The 22,855-nt window shown below is 43.4% G+C and overlaps 1 protein-coding gene across 2 annotated transcripts; it reads right to left on the bottom strand.

Moving 5' to 3' along the window:
• Positions 1-1,177: 1,177 nt before the first annotated feature.
• cdc42ep4b (CDC42 effector protein (Rho GTPase binding) 4b) lies at positions 1,178-21,423 on the bottom strand. 2 transcript variants are annotated; one of them, XM_010736477.3, is made up of 2 exons: positions 21,156-21,423; positions 1,178-5,315 (listed from the first exon to the last, which is right to left on the bottom strand). In XM_010736477.3, the coding sequence occupies exon 2, from the start codon at positions 5,127-5,129 to the stop codon at positions 4,125-4,127; it is 1,005 nt and encodes a 334-aa protein (XP_010734779.2). In that variant the 5' UTR covers positions 5,130-5,315; positions 21,156-21,423; the 3' UTR covers positions 1,178-4,124. The 2 variants fall into 2 exon arrangements, with proteins under 2 accessions (XP_010734779.2, XP_019125720.1); XM_019270175.2 differs by lacking the exon at positions 21,156-21,423 and adding an exon at positions 19,313-19,463.
• Positions 21,424-22,855: the final 1,432 nt, after the last annotated feature.

Below are 22,855 nucleotides of genomic sequence, written 5' to 3'. Positions count from 1 at the left end.
CGCTCTGTCCCGAGGAACTACTGGAGAGAAATACGCAATGCCCTACAGGATATCTTCAAATGTGAAATACCCTTTGAGAGTAAGACTATGTTTTTTGGACTCGTACCTAAGGAATGGCCGAAAAGAGACAAACATTTAATGAATATATTGCTGGTGGCCTGCAAAAAGAATATCACCAGGAAATGGCTATCACCAGAGAGCCCGACCATAAATACATGGACAGATATTACAATGGACATTTATAAAATGGAAAAGATAACAGCTTTTGTTAATCACAAAATGAGAGAGATTTACATCTTACTGGGAAAACTGGGTCAAATATGTCACACCCCACAGACCAGACTTTATTTTCACAAACAAGTAACAAGATGTATGAGAAAGATCACTCCCTACCAGTACACAGTTCTCCTTTATTTCTTTTTTTTAATTCTCTTTTTTGTTTGCTTTAATTGTTGTTACTAACTTGGCATTTAAGGCAGACAACAGATGTAAGAAGTATGCTCATATCATGTATATGCTATGAATGTCTATGTCTGAATGTCAATAAAAAGAATAAATTAGACAAATTTTTTTTACCTGAAGTGAATTCTAGAAGATCTTACTGTCAGCTGTCGACTCCACACTTTCTTCAAGCTCGTCCTGTAGTACTGTAATGTCGTCACGCATTCAGATGACGATCGACTCGATCGACTGCTCGAGACCTAGAGAGAGAAAATCTGCACGTGTATCCTGAATGGGTTTCCTCACAGACCCAAAATGATTTGGATCATATAAAAAAAGTCAACATGTTGTCTTTAAAAGCCGTATATCATGTCAAAGCATATTTATGTTCTATAAACTATGATCGCTGTCAAACTGGAGGGATCTAATTAGTTAACGAGACTCATCTTTGCTCATGATGTGGAATCTGTCGAGCATGTTTTTTATCTTTCGTTTCAGGGTTATTTATGTAGAATAATCTGCTCCGAGTGGGTGTTTGTTAAACTGTGGATGTGGCTGGAATTCAGCGGCTCCCTCACTAAAAATTCTTGGGTCTCGCTTGAAGGTCAGATTTCAGCGAAGCTTCTTTTCTGCCTATTTTGGAAGCGAGAATAAGACTTCTGCCTCCTGCTGCGACAGACTTTATTAAGAGATTAAACAAAAAAAAACAAAAAAAAAAACGCAGCCGAGCCGTAAGTTAAAGATTACCAGCTTTCTCTTTTATTGAAAAATATAGCTGTTATTTCAAAGAAAGGAAAGTGAGGAAGGTAAATATATTAATATACTGTAAAACCAGAATGAGGAATAGGGAGAAGAAGAACAGTACATACTTGGCATAAGACTACAGCCACTGAATATGAAAAAAAAAGAAACATTCTACAGCTGAACTTTGAGCCAGTTGTTTTTCGCAGCCCTTATCTTTTTTTTGCCACTCGCCAAACCACTTCTGTCAGGGCACAGAGAAACTTTCAAGCAGACCTTAGGCTGAAAGTATTTGCAAATTCCTTTCTATGGTTTATTCTGGCCTACAACCCACAGAGAAACATGACAAATGCCAGAAAGTTAAGACAATTACAAGAAAGTATCTCAGAGTAATTTAGTATACTTTTCCCATAATTCTCTATTTATTCTCGTCCAAATTCCACCAGCCCGGGTCAGAGTGGTGAAAGGTTTTTTTTTTCTTTTACTTGCAAATACAATTTGGCTACACATGTTTTCTATGTAGTGTTACAGCCACTAACATTCTTCTGGTTCTCACGCTATGACCAAAAAGAGTCACACCGCCGATAACAAAGCTCGTTTACTGCAATCAGCGATGGCACAAATGATATTTACATGACTTGATTAGAACAATGGCAGATAAGGAGTGTTTTGTCCATTTCTTGTTGGTGGACATGAAGGATTGCAGCCGCCCACGACAACCCACAAACCGTACATTAAACAAAAAAACAAAACGGATTGATAGAAATGAAAAGACATCTTAAAGGTTTGGCCCATTTACGTCACAAAATAATGAAAGATGTCTCGACTCGAATCATACTGCATATCTATACATAGGTAGAAAAGAAAACAACATCCTGCTAACGTTACCCCATAATATGGTTAGAAACATACTTGGCGATTTAATTTCTGAACTTCTCGCAAACCTGTTCCTGTAGACGCGCTTCCGAAACATTACAATGACCCCGAGGCGGAATGGCACAGCATCCTGATTCTATGTACACACCCCTGCATCGGTGCCACAACAGGAAATTCAAAGCGGGCCCCATTTGTCAAACGTGGCAATTAGTTTTCTAACACTGAATGAAGAAAAAAAAAAAAAAAGGTCAGGCATTAATCATGGATACCAGAGAGGAAAGTACACCTTCTTATTCTGCCTTATTTATATAACGGGAAGTAACCTGGAGGAGCCTAACCAAGTGAGTCCGCGTTTGCAAAGCCAACGAAACACACGCGGCCCACCTGTCTGTCCCTGACCCTGCTATTCCTGGAGCAGTTCCAGCTGGTTGAGGGCCAATAATCCAGCACATTTAATGAGTATAGCGGGAAAGGCCAGATGATCGGTTGATTTAATCATCTGTTCCTACTGTGTGATTTGTGTTGTGCAGAAGAGGTGAATATTATCACTTGCAAGGCCAGTTAAGGAAATATCTGTCACTCTTAGCCCCGAGACATACCTGATGCCCATCTATTACATAGCTGCGCTCTAATAAACACTGTGTACATGTTTGTACATCCTTTCTCTTCCCTCGGGGACGAGCCCGAACACGTGTCCAGAGGGAGGAGGTGTGTTTTCGGATAGAGCCATAATTATTAATTTCCCTGTAAGCTTTTCTCTACTGCAGCAACTCCCTTTTCAAACACGTCTTTCCGCTGACCTGCCAATCCTAAAAACCCTCGGTAATGATGTGGACTGAGATGTGACGATGCAGAGATACACGTAATTTGCCACGATCACCACTTCTGTCCTGTCGTTTAAAATAAAAAAAGAGCACAGGACGCGGTACAAATACAAAAAGGCCTCGTTTTTTTAACAATTCACATTTTTATGTACACAAATCAACTAATACAGCCTTACCGCGACAGCAGGAGTGATGTGACTTAGACAACTGAGTGTCCAATAATTAAGTGCCATGTGGCAAACTTCTACGGGAAGAAGCCGGCTCACTCTGTAGTACCATGAAGACGTTTTTGTAAGAAGAAAAACATATAAGGAAAGAAAAGAAAAAAAAAACCCAAAATCAAAACAACCTAAAAGTGCACATTAAGAATGATCCATCCCTTCTGAAAATGAATGAATAAATATCACAGCTGTCTGCGAATTTAAAGAATTAAGACCTTTTGCAGCAAAAATGATGCTAACGCGATGAACTATCAAACTCAATAAACAACAACAGGCTCTACAGGAGTAGACCAAATTTCCGGGTACTGTATGTACATAAAATCAAAGGAGGAACAAAAAAAAAAAGCAGAAATCACCCCTTAAAGTCAGACTTGGACAAAAAGTATCAACTACTTTATCTATTTAGTGTCTATGCCAAACATTGTCATATGAAGCTGTGCGATCACTCCCGCGCACACACAGGGATTACAAAGCTATCCGAGTTTCACCTCTACCGAATCCGTAGTACCCATCCACACCGCGTTCGTGACCTCGCGTTTCCGTGTCCAAATGTGATATTCATGTGATTGACAGCTGCGGTGCAGTTCTCTAACCTCGTGTTCGTCCTAAAACAACGGCTCGCTGCTCTTTGTTAGTGCACCTTTGACAAGGACGAGGATAGAACATGGCAGCGTGTATTTGAAATTTCCCCGATTATGAGTTCAGAGTTTGATGTTGCAAAAAAAAAAAAGGTGCAACAATTAACAACCCAAACCTTCCGAGAGTGCCACACTGTGAGCCGGTCTGTTTGCACTCAGCTCACATCTCCTTGCTACAGCACAGTGAATAAGGCTTAATTGGTTTTATTTATGATGTTGAACAAAGTGTACAGAGATTAGATTGATCTACAAGAAGCTTAAAGCAGATGTGGCCCTGCCTCTAACTCCCTCCCTTGCTTTTCCCAGCTTGTGATAGCCTCCCAACACCTGGTCTTCTCCATTAGTGTCTCTCGAGTCTGTCGTGGTAGTGATACCAGTTTAGCCTACACTCGAATCTCATCATCGTCGTCATCCATGAAGGTGAAATCTCTGTCATCCTCCCCGCGTGGTGAACTGTACTTTGCACTGTCCGTGTCGGCGTCGTGGATGTGGTACTGGGCTTTCTCCTCAACGGCTGAGCCGGAGCTGGACACAGAGCAGCTGTCCAGGTTGTGGTGGTTGTTTCTGGTGTGTAGCTCCGGAGTGTAGGGATCCACCATGGCCTTCTGCTGGTACATGCTGCGAGGTGGCCTTGCAGGTGCCCGCTCCTCCGCGTCCTCGTCATCTATGTGGGGGATGTGGGAGGGCGACGCACGGCCCTCGCTGCCCTTGCCTTCTTCGTAACCGAGGTCGTCCTCCTCCCAGCCTTTCTTTTCCATCACGCTCAAGATATCCCCGAGCATGGAGGGCCCCAAGTCAATGTGGAAGGACATCATCGACTCTGCGTGCTTCATTCCGCCTCCCTTCGGCATGGATGGAGGCAAATCTGTAAGTTCGCCGAAATTTCGCTCGTCGAATTCCACATCCAAAGTCGCCATCGCTGCCGCTCCGTTCACCGGCTTGCTCTCGATCTCCGTCAGCCTTTTCATGGGGCTAGAGGAAACGCTCTTCGGCATTTGGTGTCCTCTGTTAGTATCCTCATCGTTTAGGTAAGGCAGGGATATGGCATTTTTCACATAGTTAGATGAGCCACCAGAAGGTGCCATCATGTTGTACTCGTACTTATCCCCGCGGTTAACTGATTGAGAGCGCTTGCTGCTTCTGAAGGTGCGGGACAGCAGCCCTGGTTTGGGGCCCGGGGAGCCCTGCTTCGTCTCCGGCTCCCTCGGAGGTTCCCCTGACCGGGTGCTAAGAAACGAAGTGTCCCCGAAGGCGTCTCCACCCCTGCCGACGTGCATGGTGTGGCGAAAGTCCCCCAACGGAGCGCTGATCATCTCGGCGGTCAGGTCAGCCCGAGACCTCCGTTTCGACTGGTTAGAGTTATTCACCAGCTGCTTGAGAATAGGCATGATGGCAGTGTCTTACTTATAATCCACAGAAAGAAATGCAATTAGGTTCTGTAGGCGTTCAGGAGAGTTCCTTCCAGGATTCTTTGGCAGTTGTATAAGATGTTTGTCAAAGAAAGTATAATTCCAGGTGTTTAATGTGTGCAGCCATTCTGGTCCTCCAGCTCTGGTTTCATCTGTTGGATCACCCTATGAAGAAGAATAGAGATCATTAAAGCCAAACTTAGCTATGCACATTGGCGGGCAATGTGGAAACATAGCAATTAATAATAAGACACCATTTCTATCCAGATGAAAATGTAAAATACCACTTTGAATGCTTCTCTAAGTAGCTATTTCTATTAATCTGTCATCGCCCACTACCTCATTCTACCTCATAACTCACTCTTTCCTGATATGCATTAAGTACGGAAACTTTTGTTGCCAAAGTTTCAAAAAGAAGCCTCACTTGAGTGGTTTTAAACTAGCGAAATGTGTGTGGGTGTTATGTAATGGTGAAAAAAAGCTGTCTGGAACAAAGTTCACACCTTCACCTTAGTAAAACCTTAGTAAAACTTAGTGGTTTGCGACATCGGCCCAGCGATGTCGCAAACCACGGCACAATAAGTTGCCATTCAAAAGTTCTCCTTGTACATTTAAGCTTGAGTTTAAAAAAAAAACAAAAAACACAACTAACAGGCTGCTTCACATTCAGTTTCTCAAGTGGCTGCAGTGTCCGCTGTCACTGCTGTGCTTTAGTTCCCATTTAGGCCTCCGACTGTTACATAACCAGCAAGACACAGGATACTGGGAGCCTGAGCAGTTCGAGCTGGCAGGAATAAAAGAATGAAGGAGGTGGGGGTGGAGAATGAAGTGGAACAACATTTCTCCAGCATGGATTGACTTACAACAGTTCAAAAAGTCCAGATCTGCTACATTCTGTTCTAACACTCCTATCATTAATAGATCTAATGTTCCCACCACTAGCCTCGGAGGCGACATTCGAGCACCTCCAACAGCATATTTGTTTCTGTCGCTGAACTCACATCAATTGGAAACACTATAAGCTCTGCCGATGTCCAAGTCATAGACAAAAAGGCTTTTTTTTAATGTGAGGGAAGCAATGTGCTCTTGATTTAAAGCTTTGCCACTTCAATCCTGTACTTACACCGATTATCTCTGACTCAATAAGCTGATAATAAGTCTCGTTTCAGTACTTAAACCAAACTATCCCTAAATCACCAGTGACTCAAGCCTTGTAACATGATCTCCACGACAGAAACGAGTGCAGACGAGGTTTAAACACCCACTTCTGTGCTCGCTGCAGTCCACCGGCTCCGTGTGTTACTGACATTAACAAGGCTTTCGATTGTATTAGACAGACAGGATTCCCATAATTCTCTGTGCTTTCAAACCGGAGCTGAATCCCACACACTCTAGGGCCTGTATGCGTATCCCCACTGTGAATGAATGGGGGGCTTCACTCAACAATATTCCAAAGCAACGTCACCCGTGAAAACATTTGCATCTCTGACAAGAAGCCATTCAACAGGAAAGGCAACTGTAGCAGCAGAAGGAACAGAGGGGGGTTTGACGGATGATAAAAGCTGCTGCTGTTTTTTTTTGTTTTGTTCGCCTCTCTCTTTCAAAAGAGTGATCATCCCCGAAGAGAACTCAACTCCGTCCACCACCGTAGTTTTATCGGCTATAAAACGACGACTTCATTCAAAGATTTCCTCAGGTGTTTTCGGTGGTGTTAATGGGGGAGATGCACCGTCCCCACGGCAACAAAAAGAAGCAAATACATTAACACTCGTGCTTGAAAATCTTATTTCCAAGTTCTACTGTGAGTTCAAGTTCACACCCTTGTACGTGACGACTGGCACGGGCTTACTGTTACGAAAAAGCTATTTATCCAGCGACTGGGTGCCAAATTATAAGATTATGGCGCCGAGCAAATAAATACCAAGTCCCACTGTGATGACTCATAGTGGTTAGATTAATGCGGTGTGACCTATCATTAACTAAACCCTTTATTACTCTGTGCAGCAGCCAATTAGTACACATGCACAGAGAAGCTACTGAAAATGCGAGTGACCACTCGAGACAACTCGTCAACTGATACGTTCCTCCCCGCTGCCTACGGTTTTGTACTTCTCTATGGCAACGTCAGAGCCGAGCACGGGCTACCAGGCCAGCTTCCTGTCTCTAAGCCGGCCGGAGACACAGAGACAGAGACAGACAGACAGACAGAGAGAGAGATTTTATCCCCTACATGGAGAGATCAGCTCATTCGTAGGGATTAGCCCTTCCTGGTGGCCACATGCAGGGCAATAAGACAATCGCCCCGGTGCTATAGCTGAAGGGGAATGCTTTTGATGTGCCTTGTCACTTGAAGACATTCAACCTCAGCATAAAGTGTGTCAGCGGGTGTTCAAATATCAAAAAGGTGCAACCCTCACACCTTAAGTCATTCTAGGAAATGGCCCATTTTATGTCTTCGGGGGCCTCTTTGGTGTTTGGTTAGGAATAGTTTCAAACCTCACACCCCCCACACTCTCTCTCCCTCTCTCTTTCTCCACAGGATCATCAAGACCCCATTATTGTGGGCATGACAAAAGATGAAGTAGGGCCTGCAGGCAGTCCTGTCATATTCGGTTCTAGCCTTGCAGTACTTTTTAAAAAAAGATAAATCATGAAGAATGGCGGTGTCGTGTGCATTCTACTGTTTGAAAATAACATTCCAGAGACCATTTAAGACATCTGAAGAAGTTAGTGCGGCGCATATAAAACTGAACATTTCTGCAGTTCTAGCCGCGCTTTCACCAAAAACCAATGCCAGGGATTGAATACCACATATGATCTTATTCTAGAGAACAGAACATGTACTACTAATAAAATGCTTTCCTAAGAAATCCAGTCTGTCGTCTTCAGTTTTTACCTTGAGGAAAATGAACCCACAGAGGTCACTGTCTTTCAGATTTGGATAATGTGAAGACGTATTCAGTTGCAGAGAGAGCGTTGAACTGTTAGATAGTGAATAAGTTTGTTTTTCTTTTCACTGGTTTCAAATCTTCTTGTGATAATACAACATCCAAATATTCTCATACAGTGAACTTTAGCTCATTCCTAGTTGATTACTCATACCCACATTCCTGCCCCAAAATTACACAACTCTTTCATTTCATTGTTTTTTTTTTTTAGATTTTATTAGCATTTTTTGTATTAATAATTCTTCACTTGCCAGTACTTACTTTGTTGTTTTTTTATTAACACGAAGGCATGAAAAGCCACTTGCCAAAAAAACTGACTCCAACTCTTCTTCTTCATTATTATTATTATTATTACTGGTAGCTATTTCTCTTTTTAAGGTGGACTATTCCAGTATCTTACCTCACGTTTTCCTTTATTTATTTTGGGGGAAGGAACTGTGGATTGAAATAAATGTTCTAAATGATTCGCTGGTTCTTTAATCTGTTGAATTTTTGAATGTGGGGAGAAAAATATATTACTTACTGATTAGAAAAAAAAAGAAGTTCTTTCACTTTAGTGTCTAGACAGAGTGAAAAACATCAAGGCCTAGTCATAGCTCTCTGTTTGCTCATAGGTTTTGACTTGATGACTGGGGATTCCAGTCTAGCCTGTATGGCCGACACCACACACGCTCTCAGTTCAGCTGGGGGTAACATTTCATCTCAGCTCTCTTTACATGCTCACGAAGCTAAACAAGCCATAGTTCTAGGACGTGGCTTTCAAACAAACACACACATATACAGCTTAAAATGTTTGTGTCGGAGCTCTAAATTCGCCCAAAGAGGTAATGAGTATCAACTTGTTTGCTGTTGCCTCAGTCGTCGTGCCAGCCACTGACGAAGCCTTTATGTAACAGACACTCAGGGTGCCACATGACTCCAGCTCGAACTGAGACGAGTGGTGACAGGGCCATGAATGATTAAGAGCGTCTTATGTCGCTGGCAGAGTCTGATGGAATGACATCATAACAACCACCGTGCTCTTCAGTGCCACGGTTTCACTCTTGTAATCTCGTGGATCACAGGCGCCGTACAGTCCTCGGCTATCCCGTGCCACTTTCTCTCCTTCCACTCAGCGAGCAGGGGGAAAAGAGGCTCCGACTTCGGCTTTGTCCAATCATAGCTCGGCTACTGTCACTTTAAACCAGCGGGCGTACGCTGACTGCAACAGTTTCTGTTTTATTTTTGAACTCTGTTTAAATTTTTAAAAGCGAGACGGAGAAAATGTCTATCATTTATTCACAAGCTGGAATCATCCTTGTGAGAGTTACGAGGGCGATTACGCAACGGTTATACCACCGCAACTATTGTTATTCATTGATTTATACAGAATATAAAAAAAGGGGGAATATAATTAATTAACAATATGCTTCACGAGCTCCTACCAATGACGACGTTGAGCTCATGTGTGGGTGACCAAGAAAATGTTATCAGTACCAAAACGAGTCAGCACAGCATTTGTGGTTTACACAACACTGCCAAGCTTGTTACTCTCAGCTGGTGTTTTTCTAGGACTTCAGATTTTCTGTTAGCAGAGTAGTTTCCATATCCAATTCCAGAACTCATTTAGGCAAGCGAAAATGTTGGTAGTCACTTTGTGATTTTGAAAAATAAATACATATTTTTACATAAAGCTCTAGCCCAGTCTGGCTCCACGTCCTCTGTTGTCAATTTAAGACTGAATTTTCAACACAGAGACGGCCTGCGTGAGCGGTAAGAGGACCTCTCCATTGTTTAACCTTGAACTAGCCAGAATCTCCTCCATTGTTCGACTCTATTGTCAGCGACATTGATATGCAAATGAATATATACGAGTCAGCCAATGCCATCTATGACACTTCTAATCAATTAATCAATGGGGCTTGCATGAGAATGGAAAGTTCTGAACTGTGACAAAGGAGGTCGGCAAACTTCATTTGGCCTCACTTTGTGAGACCCCCGTGACCTTACAGCCTAAATATCTGATTCCCACGGGGGGAGAGGAGGCATCGACCCGGTCTGTGCATCAGAGGCAGCAATACTACACACATTATATTACATATTTGCTTATGATCATCTGTAAATTCATTTATTTTTCATCTTATCTAGCCCCGTTGTCAGCACATAACTGTTAAACATTTAAATAGCTACTAAAAACTAGTATAATGATGCTAAAAATAAAAGAATAGGGAGTGTTCGTCGACTATGTATGAATCTCTTGTAGCTGTAGCCTTGGTGTGAGCTCATTAGCGAAGCCTTCGTCTCACTCGGCTGTGTGTTTTCCGCACGCCTCAAAGTTCCCTCCAGTCCAACATCTACTCATTGTCCTTGACTCACCGCGCAGATAACAGGCGGGGATATATGCTGTCTATGCAGCGTACAAACCCCGGCCTTTGCTTTGCGTAACGCACCTGGAAAGTGAACCAGTGGGAGGTATATATATATAAAAAAATGTGCAGGAAACTCCTTTGTTCTTCTGTAGCAGAAAGAACCAGTTCTTCCTGTCCAGCTTCATATCTGGTCACACAGCCTGAAGGCTAACCCCGTGTGACAAATGGCAGAAATATCTTGAACAGAGACAGTCAAAGGGACGAGGACTCATCGGCCATGTATTGAGGAACATGCCTTTTTTTTTCCACTCGGCCTTTTAGGAACCGTGATCGCTCTTTTAACACATCCAACGCAGGTGAACACACCTGGAGGGCTCTGTCAGCACTTCATAAACAGCACTGCTGCTCCTCCTCCTATACTGACCTGATGCAGCTGACCGGGGGACAAATTAAGATGAAAAACGCACTCCAAAGGCAGAACACACAACTGGAACAGCTGAACACGTTTACAATAACGCAGCGTTAAAACGTCCACAGGGTTGTGCAGCTGCCTAATGTCCCATTATGGTAATTGTGGCCAGCTTTGTTTTGCAAAGTTGATTCATCATTTAAGCTAATTAAAAATAGATTTCAGTGTTTTTGACCAGCAGTGGCCCCGCAGAGCGTGTTCGATCTTTGTATTACACGTTGCACCAGTGCAGCTGTTAAAGAGGAGGAAAAACAGGAGGCGGCAGATGCAGACGCAAAAGAATTCTTCACCTGAGTCAAAGTCCACTTGCCAGCCATTTACAGCATCTCTAAGCACAGCTCTCCTCAGTGGAGTATATTCTCATGAATTATTTATATAGTTTCATTATATTCAGCGGAGGAAGATGTTAAAAATTCTTGAGTTCTTATTTGTCAAATTAAAAATAAAAGGCTTCATCAGGTAGCAATGTGTTGTTTATTAGTTCTTAAAGTCTGTGTAAAGGCAATTCTGAGATTTCTTTCAAAACACATGAAATATGTTGGAAAATAGTTGCTGAATTGAAATGTGGAGTTAGAGGTTCAAACAGTTTTTCACCAGTTTTCAGTCTCAGGATTTTGTGGGCGGTCCTTAAAGGGTGGCTCGATGACACGCTGAGGCCACCCTGGCCTGAGCAGAGAGACAGAGATGAATTCATCTCAGCTCAGAGTGTTTCAAAGTTAATTATTTTTATGAACTCATCTGACACGTTTCAGTCGCTTCAAAACAGCCACTTGACTGATTGTCCTCAAATTTGTCTGGGTGGTTAATAAGACTCTTCTTTGGTCTGACAAACTCAGAACACATATTTATTCCTACTTCACACAGACTTTAAGAGGAACCGAAGGGTTTTGGTAAAAAGGTTGAGTGTAAAGAAAACATTCTTTCATTAAAATGTCTCCTCTGGGCCTGCTTAGTACTTTAATTAGCAATTTTTTTTTCAGTGTCAACAAACCTGTATTTTTATAAACACATGGGTGCTATTAAATTAAACTCTGCCCCCTAAAGCGTTGAGAAGTTGCAGAAAAACGTTTAGTTTGTCCTCAATAATGTGCAAAAATGCTTAAAAACAGCCAGATTAGAGGGTACATGTGTAAAAACACCCACATATGTGGGTTTTTCCACCATTACATGAAACATGTGTCATGCTGGCAGGTTCTATGCTCTATGGGAAAGTGCATCAAGGCTTTTATATCAGTTCACCAGATATTATGCGATATGGCAGCTTAAAGGCCACTGAAACATGCAACAGGTTGGCCTTGGACAGAAGCGAGATGTTCTGATCAGCCTGAAATGTTAAGTTCTTTATCTGCCCATAACAAGGCTTTGGGAAACAAATTGAAACAGCTTGGCCCGGGAAAATCCACCTACATCAGCAGGGCTGCTGCCCAAGTACTACAGGCTCTCTCTGTGCATGTGTGTGTAAACCGTAGTGTATCAGCCTCCAGGGGCCTAATGCCGCACAGGCAGAAAACAAAACCACAGGAGGATTAAGGGCAGCGTGTTCAACGTGAGCAAATAAAACCAGCATGCCTGAGCCGGCCCTCCGCACAGCGCTGCAGGAGCTCAGGGCAGCAAACGCCACACCTCCATCCACCCAAAGAAAAAAAACACACAAGCAAAACCCGACCTCCCACTGCCCCACCAGCAAGACCTCCTCCTGTCTGACTCTGACATCCATCTCCTTTTTGGTGCATTGCACAAGCTCCCGTTATGACCCCCAGCAACACCCAACGCAATCGCCACGTGACTCTGCTGAGTGATTTCTAATCTTTTCAAATCCTTATACGTGCAAGCCGAGGGGAAGGTTTCCAAAACGTTTCTTTTCTGTTTGCAGTCAAAGCCTGGTCTTTTATGAAGGTGGTGCTCCTGCATATTTGGACAAAGCGTTGCAGACACTGGGTGTGCTGCCATGCTGTGCTCCAGCCAGAGCGGGAGAAGACAGAGCTTGGCTGGAAACCAAACGGATACATAATGAACCTGTTTCCTGATTATAAAATAAGCCATTTCATAAAATTAATCTCCTGAGAGTTTGTTTTTTTGGGGAGAGGGGGGGGCTTCCTTTCCATGTATGAATAATATCCTGAGTACAAATGTGAAGGGGCACAACATTCCCCATGTGAAGCAACAAGGCCACAGGGGGGAAAGGAAAAAACACAGATGGAGGCACCCGAAGAGAAACACACCCTCAAAGGGGGGCGGCGGAGGGTGTCACCACATTGGATTCACTCAGTCATGCCAGCACAGCGACAGACGTTCTTTCACCGGGGTCCTGCATGAAACGTACCCAAAACCCTCATTACGCCCACAGTGAAGGGATTGTACTGTACGGTGTGTGTGTGTGAGTGTGTGCACATGAGAGTACATGTCTAATTAATCACTGAAATCCTCCCCATCAGTCTCTGACAAATAGACAGCATTCAAAGCCCGGTACCAGAGGGCAGGATCGGAGCCAAGTGGTTGAATTAACCGTCCAAATAAGCTGCTGGACGGCGAAAACAAAGCAGAATTTCTACAGAGGATTGTGCTAAAAAAGACAGGAGGGGTGCAAAATGCTCCGTTACTGCAGGGATGCCAATGTTACACTTGGCTTGTGGTATAGTTAATAAGTTCAAATAGTTTACTGGCTTGCTTTTCCTCCGACAGTGTGAAAAAAAAACAAGGCACTAACAAGTTGCTCAGAACGAGACCTTGGAGGGAATGAAATATTCTAAATCACCAGCGAGATAAGCCGGTGCCAGCGTGACATCGAAAGCTCTACAAAAACAGGACACACACACACACACGTACAAACTTTGGTGAAATCAGCAGGACGTTTTCGCAGATAAGTGACCGTTTGCCGCACTGTGTCAACCTCTCAACGGCTCTTAATCTTTTATCAGCAGCTTCCCCGCTGAAGTCAAACACACACAAACCGCCTATAAAGGCCTCAGGGCTCTAACTGACAAGATGAGTTAATAAACCCCCATGGTGTTAACTTTAATGACACGTAACAGCACACACACACACGCAGAGGCTCGCAAACATGGCCACTCCGACCTGATGATAGCAATACACAACAGTTTGACAAGCTGACGGATCCCAGAACCAGGACGGAGACGAAAGGCTCGTAAAGCACGTTGTATAATGGCGTCCCTGCTTGATTTACCTACGTCCACTGTGACTCGGTTAGTGCTGTTTGCGAGGAGGACGTGCTTGCTGTGAGCGAGTGTGTGTGTGAGACTCTTCAGGAATGTCCAGCTAAGCACATAAGGATTGATTACGTTACGGCGGCTCAGCTCGCTGAGACAGAGACGATCAGGGGGCGCCTGCTACGATCTCCCGTCGTGCTAAATATGTGCACGGCAGCTACGGTGATTTCATTTAAGGCGGAATTCCAATTCATACTTCCTTTTTAAACACGACATGATACTCTAGCGACTGCGTACGATGAGTTATGTTTCCACACACATCAGTGGCTGCATATTAAGTGGTCAAAACTGCTACATTTAGCAGTCCCTGCTCATCAAGCTGCCGCTTTATGAATAATACATGAAAAAGAATTACATACAGCATATGTGCTGCCCTTTGAGTTTTGACCCTTTGAGGCCGCTGTAGCCGGTCCCCGTGGCAGCCATTAGTTCATTTAGGGAATATATGCCCGTTAATTATGAGCTTGCGTGTTGTTTCATACCAAGCATGTGAAGTAAAATGGCTCGATGCGATGCTAATATCCATTAGCCCTTTAATGGTGATTTCCATTATGTGTTAGCGCCAAGTTAACGGACAAAGCGCTTGTTATTTATGGCTGTAAAATCAATGAATCAATCAATAAGTCATGATTTGTTAATAATAAAAGGAAACATGTCAAATGTTTGTATGCGGCAAGAATGTCACCTCGGTTCTGGGAACTGGTATTTGGTATTTTTCAACCACCACTTCCACCAAGCCTACAAAATAAAATACCCAAAGGCAGATTACATCGGACGACATAAAGAGCCACAGCTTCACATCGCATATATCACATGGCTCTTCTGAAATCTGTAGATCTGTTGCCCAGATGATAAAAGCCCCAGAGCCTGAGAGCTTTCGAAAAATCAACACCTGATTATGTCAGGGAAGACTCTGAAGTATCATCAGTTTCATCTTACCGCAAGCCATCTTTCTTTGATTCGGTTTGCTGCTTTGATTTGGTAATGAAGCAACAACTCTTGATTTCCTGGAAACTTTAGTCTGCGAGCATGAAGTTTTCATTAGGGGGAGCGCACACATGCAGCCTTGTTGTGGCTGTGCGCAAATGTGTGAACAGTAAGTTTGAAGTTCGTCAATGCGCCGAAGACCGCCGCAAACAGGTTCAAGGGTCATCAAGGAGACTGAGTCATGGACACACAGCTCACAAACAAACACATGCACACTCAGATACACACCCTGTCGGTTCCCATACGACAGGCAGAGTGAGGAACCAACAATGTCGCACACAAAGTACGACACAACAGAAAGAACAAAAAACAAAGCCACGCTGAGGAAAGACGGGAACCAAACCCTTTTTTGGCACACCCTAAACACACGCATGTACCTAGAGAGGAAAACACAAGATGAGGCTTAGAGGTGACCCACATGAACGACACCAACCAACAATGATTCATTTAATACAAAGAGACAAAGGCCTGTGATGCTTATCTATCGAGGTATTGTAACTTTCCACCACAGTCCATTCACAGCATGGGACTGCTGACCTGGAAACGTCCTCCAGAGTGCTCAGGCACAGGAGGATGTCTGACTCTCACAGGATCACCAGACAACCACGATAAGAACCCACAGTGGTTCATGTGACTGCTCCGAGCTCCTGAACTAGTTTCCTGGCATGAATTTGTCATCCAGTGGGCACGGAGGTGAGCGCGGTTACGCAAACAGTCCTCCTTTTGTCTTTTCAGTTTTTTACGCCTGAGAGAGAAACCACCTGTTTCTGTGTCCGAAACGAAAGCCGCTAAACAATGAGGGCTCGCTGAACTGTAAACAGGCCAAAGCCTGGATCAGAATGGCCAGCTGCTCGCCGCCACCCGCGTGTTTTCAATATATGACCCAGCCGTGGTCGAGTCAGCATATATTGCACAATCACAGCTCCCGCCGTTAGAAGTGATATTGTGTCAGCGACCGAGGGCGGAGGAGGAAAACTTAATGCAACCACACGTGGTTAATGTTTGACTGCTACAGATGGCAGAGCTGATAGAGCAGCATTTGAACAGAAAAGCACAGCAAAAGGAAGGTCCACCGAGTTTCATTTACTCAATTCAGCTGATAAAGCAGTAATACATATACATCAACCCAGGAGTTATCGGCTTCAAACTGTAGGCGCAATAAAATATTTTCTAATGAATTTGATTACGCAGGGAGATGAAAATTTACAGAGTTTAAAAGGAAACTTTCACGGTTTTCTAAAGAAGCACAAGGAAATCCTGGTCCATGGGTCATACTCTCATATCTTTTATGACTATCGATCATGGCAACATTTTATTACACGGGTCTCTATTATGAACAACTGATAAAAACAAGTTCGATCAGCACAAAGAGGGCAGGCTTCCAAGGAAAATGAAATGTATAAAAAGGTGCACAACAGATAACCCTGCTGATAGCTCACAGGGCTGTTTTATAGCTCGGGCTTGGAGATTAGGGATGACCAGATTGATCAGACGACTGTCATCAGTCAGTGTTCAGTAAAAAAATTCATTTAGGAGATCGGAATTAATCATTTCAAGTTGTGCATCGTGAAAACCGATGCATGGCACAAATTGTATTTGTTTACTAGAGTATCTTGACCTCTGAAATATGGTGACTGCCCGCCCAGAGTGGTGACAAACAACGAGCAAAGTCAGACATTGTTGTCTGACTTTGGTGGCCAAAATGTGGCCAACAACAGACCAGCCAAGCTTTGTTTCGGTTGTTCACTTGCTGCACTCCTATCAGCCAGTTAGGAGGAGTGAAGAGTCTGCAGTCAGCATAAAACTTAAATGCTATAAAAGTCAATTTCAAGCCATGCTGGATTAAATCTAAACTTCCCTGGCAGATTATTGTCATATCGATAACTGGCTCATCAAGGTGAGAAAGAAACTGGATGCAGAGAAGGTGTCTGTTTTAACTTATAATGGAAAAAATTCTGTTCAAAATATAAAACAGCATTATTTTGAAACTAAAGGACGTTAAGTACTTTTTAAGGTATTCCAGTACTTGATTTCTTTAACACTGCCACACCGAGAGAACATTTTTGGTATCAGCCGATATGATTATGACTATTGAATATCTACAACAGAGTTGGTGAGCAGAGCGTTCAAGAAAACTCTGAGATAAAGACATCAAAAGGGTGTGACATGGCACATGTTCCAAAATATGTTTGTGCAATTATGTAGCTGTAATAACAGATTCCAAAGCACGGGAGTTGGACAGGTGTGCCGGCCGATGATAGATGACATTATTCTGCGGTGTCCTCGCATTAATACAGAAACCACACAGGATGTTTCCGAAACTTTCGCAACCTGAAAACAACCCACGACGCCGGCCACGGTCGGCTTCAGCGGAACTATCTTTACCTCAGGGGTGATGATGATCATCCAAACTGGTTTAACAGCTTTAAACAATGACATGTGCTCCGAGAGGAACGACATTGTGCTATTCAAACAAAGAAAATCTTTTATAGGATAATTTATAATCGAAGCACATGGGAGTCAAAGGGATGTCGTTGTTTTCAAGAAGGGAGTAAAATGACTCCGCATGGGGGAAATGATTCCTGTTGAACTGGTTGTTTCTCTCCACAGCGGTCACGTTACACTAAAGTAACCACAACAGACACAGATCTGAGCGATAGGGTGACAGGTGCATGAGGGTTGGTTCACAAAAGCAAAAAAAAAAAAAAGGGAGAGTGGCCCCTTTTTTTCCTGGGAACAGCCGTGATATATTGTTGTTAAATGGAATGGTAAAGAGCCTGCGGCGTCACTGTGCCAGAATCAGCTAGGGTTTCTCTCTCGGGGTCACGGCCTCATGCTGAATCTTGAATGTTGATGGATTTTTCAGGTGGTTTGGCCCAAAAATAGCGAACGCTGACCTCTTTTGACTGCTCAAAATGTGTGGTCCCGAGAATGAGATCATTTTAAAATAGATATCTTCACACAAAGCTAAAAGTATAACAGAAACTTTCAAGACAACAATGAGGTGGCAATAATACAGCTTTGTTTGACTAAACCAGTGGTTACCTACCAAAGGATGGCAACATGATTAACAGGGTAGGGTTTTCCTCAATTCTATGTTTGTTTCTTGTAGATTACTGGATAATTTAATCTATAAAAACCTTTCAAATCAAACAAGAAGAGGATAAATCACTCTCAAACCTCAATGGTTGGGAACCACGGGGCAAAAACTTGTTCAAAGTTCAAAAGCTCAACGCAACAGATTTTGCTTTTCCGTATAAAAATCCGTTCAAAGATTACTCAATCACGCCACCTCCCCCAGCGTGATTTCTCCTCGTTCGAGTTCAAAAAGGGGCCTCGCTGCTTTCTTTGCAAGGCGGCGCGAATCCTGTAATTGTCTGAGACAAAAAAAAAACAGCTCTCCTCAGGGGAGTTCAACATCACGCCTCGATGCTTTCCAGTATCAACAGCTGAACAAAATTACACATCCGTCACTTTTGAAGTGATTAATACTTCGCAGAAAATCGGGAAGGCTTCCACGACTTTTTGGAGCGCCGGAGTACATCCCTGAACCACTTCCAAAAATGTGATAATAGTGATATTTTCAGACAATTACAGCTGCCGTTCTGAATTTGCCTCAGAGGTGGATCTATTTATAGTGACGACTTTAAAAAATGACCCTCTTTGTGCCGTTTCTCTAGACAACATACTCAAACACACTACCAACATTTCCTCACTTCGTTTTTTCCTTTTTCTCCGCAAACTATATGACCTTTTGCGTGTGCCAAGTAACTGCAGCAAAGCCATGCTTAAGACCAAATGTCAAGACATTCTCCCACTATTCCCCATCGGCCTCCTATGGGGCATGGGATAAAGGTGAGGCCTTAAACAATTTACATAGGCATTTCCTAGGACACAGGAAACAACAGGAACTTAGCAATATACTGTAAGTCATCACATCTGACTCCAGTTAACCAATTTGGGTTTCTACTCTCATATAAAACAAAAAGCTAAAAAAAAGTTTAGACTCCATAAATTAAACCTTCAACATAACAGGGAGTCCAGACACGCAACGCAATAAAATACAGACCCGGTGTTGATTCACGAGGAAATTAGTTGCCCTAAACTTTAACAAACTGCGTGTGAAACAGCCTGAAGTTGGTGTTTTCATGAGAAACAGAGTGCAAATGAGTCTTCCACCAACCCCCACACTCCTGTACGCCCTCCTTCCAGCACAAAACTGCAATGACCTCAGCGCAGTTAAGAGTCGGGCAGGTAGCCAGCTTCCTCACTACGCAGCAGCAGGAGAAGGATCAGGATCCCTCCAGTGCAAACTGAAATAGCCTCCATTGCAAAAAAAAAAAAAAAGGCACAGTCAGAGATGACACACACACACACACATGCCGCCCTACGCTCTGACTCTGCAAGGGAGTAACAATGGATCTTGATGGAGAGATATCTGCCTGGCAGCTCTGGAAGAAGCTGTACAATAAGGAGCTGAAAAGTGTGTCTCGACACTGGGAAAGCGAGAGAACGCTTAAAGAAAGTGACGTGACGGTGACCAGGCAGAGTCCGACCTTGGCCTAAATCTTTCCTGACAACTTCAAGGTGGACTTTTTTCCTCCCCCGACTGCCTCATTTCGTCTTTATCACAGAGCAACCGGTGCCGTGTTTAAATGAGTCATCATGAAAATGACTACTGACCGACCTCGGGGCTGTTGTTGTTGGGTGTGGTTGTGTGTGTGTGTGTTTGTGAGCGCAGGAGGAGGTCAGAGGGCAACAATGGTACAAAGACAACAGCCTGTTAGTCAATATTCCACCTTCTTTTCTCCAGACTGCCGACACAACAACAACAACAACAACAACAGAGGGGCTGACGATGAGCGAGGAATTAATGAATCTGAAGACTTTATGGCCCCGGCGTAGTTAAAGCCAAGCACGCGGTTATACGGCCTCCAATCAGAGCGTGATGAATGAGGCTGGGCAGGTACGGCAGCGGTGGAAGTTCATCAGGCATGATGGCCATGAGAGGCAAGTGCCAGGTCTGTAAACACAAACAGGAACTACTCGCTAATGACGCTGGGAACAAGGTGGACACATCTGGGACGTGAGGGATGAGGTGCTCGTGGTGGATTCCCAAAGATTTTTACGATGTTTGGCGCTCCCACAGGAAGGTATTAATGTTACATAACTCTCAGTGAAGAGAAGCAATGCTTCTAAAAAGGCCCCATCTGCCCGCTCTGATTAAACCATACCCTGACCCACAGCTGAAAATACTTATTGGGGACACTTATTTCAGACTCTGCAAACCCAGTTCCCACTATGTGGGTATCTACAAGTTAAGTGATTTGTAGTCTTGAGGTCTGCGGGGCCCTTGAGTAAACTATTCCCCCTCTTAATGGAGGGAATAGTTTACTGTTATTTAACCCAGTTAATGAGTCGTTTATATCAGCAGCTTCTTGTGGTTTTGGCCTCTAAAAACCAATGATACATAATTATGTCATTTCATAATCAGTTTCACAATGACTTCCAGCCAAAAACGGGCTCTCTGTGCCAAAACAATAAAATAAGGAATGTTATCGGATCGGTAATCTGACATCTATATTTGGGCAATCTTTTCATATTGAGTTTGCACAACTTTCTTTGTAGCAGCAGATCAGAAAAAGTAGAAGTTTCTCCAGATGGATGCAGACAAAGAAACAAAGAATAAAACACGTGTTCGAGCCAGGAAAACATTTCTCAGAAGCTTCAGTGACTTTTTAGAAATGTGCAGTCTTCACCATGATGCTTGATGGAGGACACAGGAGACACCAGAGGACTCATTGATGTCTGTCCATGAGGACAAGCAGCCAGGCTTGCCTCGCGCTGATTGTGCACGCGCACATCTGACATGCAAATGAGATGCAGATTTCACACCGTTTGGCTTTTTTTTTTTAACTAATTCTCTTAATTGACCTCTGAAACAAAGAGTTAACTATGACACACTGACTGAATCATGACTTCAAAGTGTGAGTAAAGTAAAAACTCAATGACGGAGTGAGTGTTACCTTTTCTTTTTTTATCTTCACGGCTCCTAAAGCGACGGCTGAAGTTTCGGGGTTTTATATTCCACTCAACTTTCCGAGCAAGCGACAGTCGGAGGTGAAGCCTCCACGGCCGATTCAGCTTCCTCAAAGCGGGGAGGAGAAGCAGCACGGTCCCCTTGTTTGACGCTCCAACGTCCGTTTACTTTGCATCTGTGTGTGGCGCACAAAGCGGCCAAGCCAGCCGGCCCTCCTCCTCCTCCTCCTCCACCTCTGCTCCTCCTCCTCTCCTCTCCACCTCCTCCTCCTCCTGTGTCGGAGAGCACCACCTCCTGCTGTTTTTTTAAAGGGACAGAGCGCCTTTTATCCACAACAACATAACAAAAGGGAGAGAGAGAGAGAGAACTTCAACTTGGTGGGGAGTCCCATGGCCCCTATCAAGTCCAAAAAGACTAAATGGAAATGAAATGAGATCTTCAAAAGACACGCACACACACACACACACACACACACACATTTAAAAGGGATAGTTTGGCCATTTGAGAAATGTCATTATTCACTTGGAGTTTGAAAAGAAATTACACAAGCTAAAGCTTGATATTTATTTCCATTTTTGTCATTTTCACTATAAATATTTTTTTTGTTTTTGTTTTGCTCAAGACCCATTTAATTCAAATCACCGGTGTCAGAATCTCAGTATTAACACTGTTGAAAAAAAAAATGTGATCAGATCAAGTATTTCTATTTCGGTTTGTGTACTAAAAATTCTGCTTTTTGTCTGACCGACTTCCTCACACATAGTTGTCCATAAATTAAAACAAGGCACACAGGTGAGAAGGTGGTTGTCTCACATATATTTTCCAAGTACTTGATTTTGAAGTTCATGAGACTGATTCTGTTCAGTCTTTTGAATTTGAAGTCATATTTTTTACCAAAATGACAATGTCACGTTAGATATAAATTATTTTTAGCATGGACAGAGTCATTCATTGTTGGTTAGTTCAGCATAGTCCTAGAATAAAGGGCCAGACACAGGGGTTAACAGCCGGCCTAAATAAGTGACTTTAACTCAATACGTGACTTTAAGAGGTCTTAAAGTCACGTATTGGCACCTGCATGAACTTGATGATGTCTAAGAAAAACTTGCGAGAGCCCAGGAAGTAAAAGCTTAAATTGTGTAACTTTTCCACCACAACATATCTGAAATCATTTTGTTGCAACACATTAAGCACTCTGCATCGCCGCACGCCTCTTTCTGAGCTATGTAACTCTGCGGTCCGGCTCTGGTCTCTCGTGAAACGTGCAAAACACTTTACATCAAATATCCACATCGTATTTTATGGAGAAAAATGTTTTCCGGTTTTCCCCATCTTGTCATCTGCGTCAACTCTCTGTGATTTACATAGTTTCCTAAAGGGACAGTGAAGTAAACTATTGCAGACTGTAGGTGCTGTTAGCTCAGTTTGTAAGCTGTGCTCTTTGGATTAGGAGGAGGAGGTTTTTAGGCTCGGGGTGCTGCTTTGTGGAAGAAAAGGCTCCTTGCTGTCGGACTAGTAAGTAAGATAAGCTGACTGCTACGTCTTGCGTTGTTTGATATTTGGCCGTTAGCAAAGTTGTTGACTTGCAGTTTCACCAGCAATATAATCATAAAATACATGTGTGTGTTGTCCATATTTACAACAGTGGTACTGAAACTGTAAGCACTAAACTGCTAAAAATACCCA

Source organism: Larimichthys crocea, chromosome XVI (assembly GCF_000972845.2).
Source record: "Larimichthys crocea isolate SSNF chromosome XVI, L_crocea_2.0, whole genome shotgun sequence".
Lineage (NCBI taxonomy): Eukaryota > Metazoa > Chordata > Actinopteri > Sciaenidae > Larimichthys > Larimichthys crocea.
The sequence above is the reverse complement of the archived record's forward strand: the minus strand, read 5'-3'. Positions and strand labels throughout refer to the sequence as shown.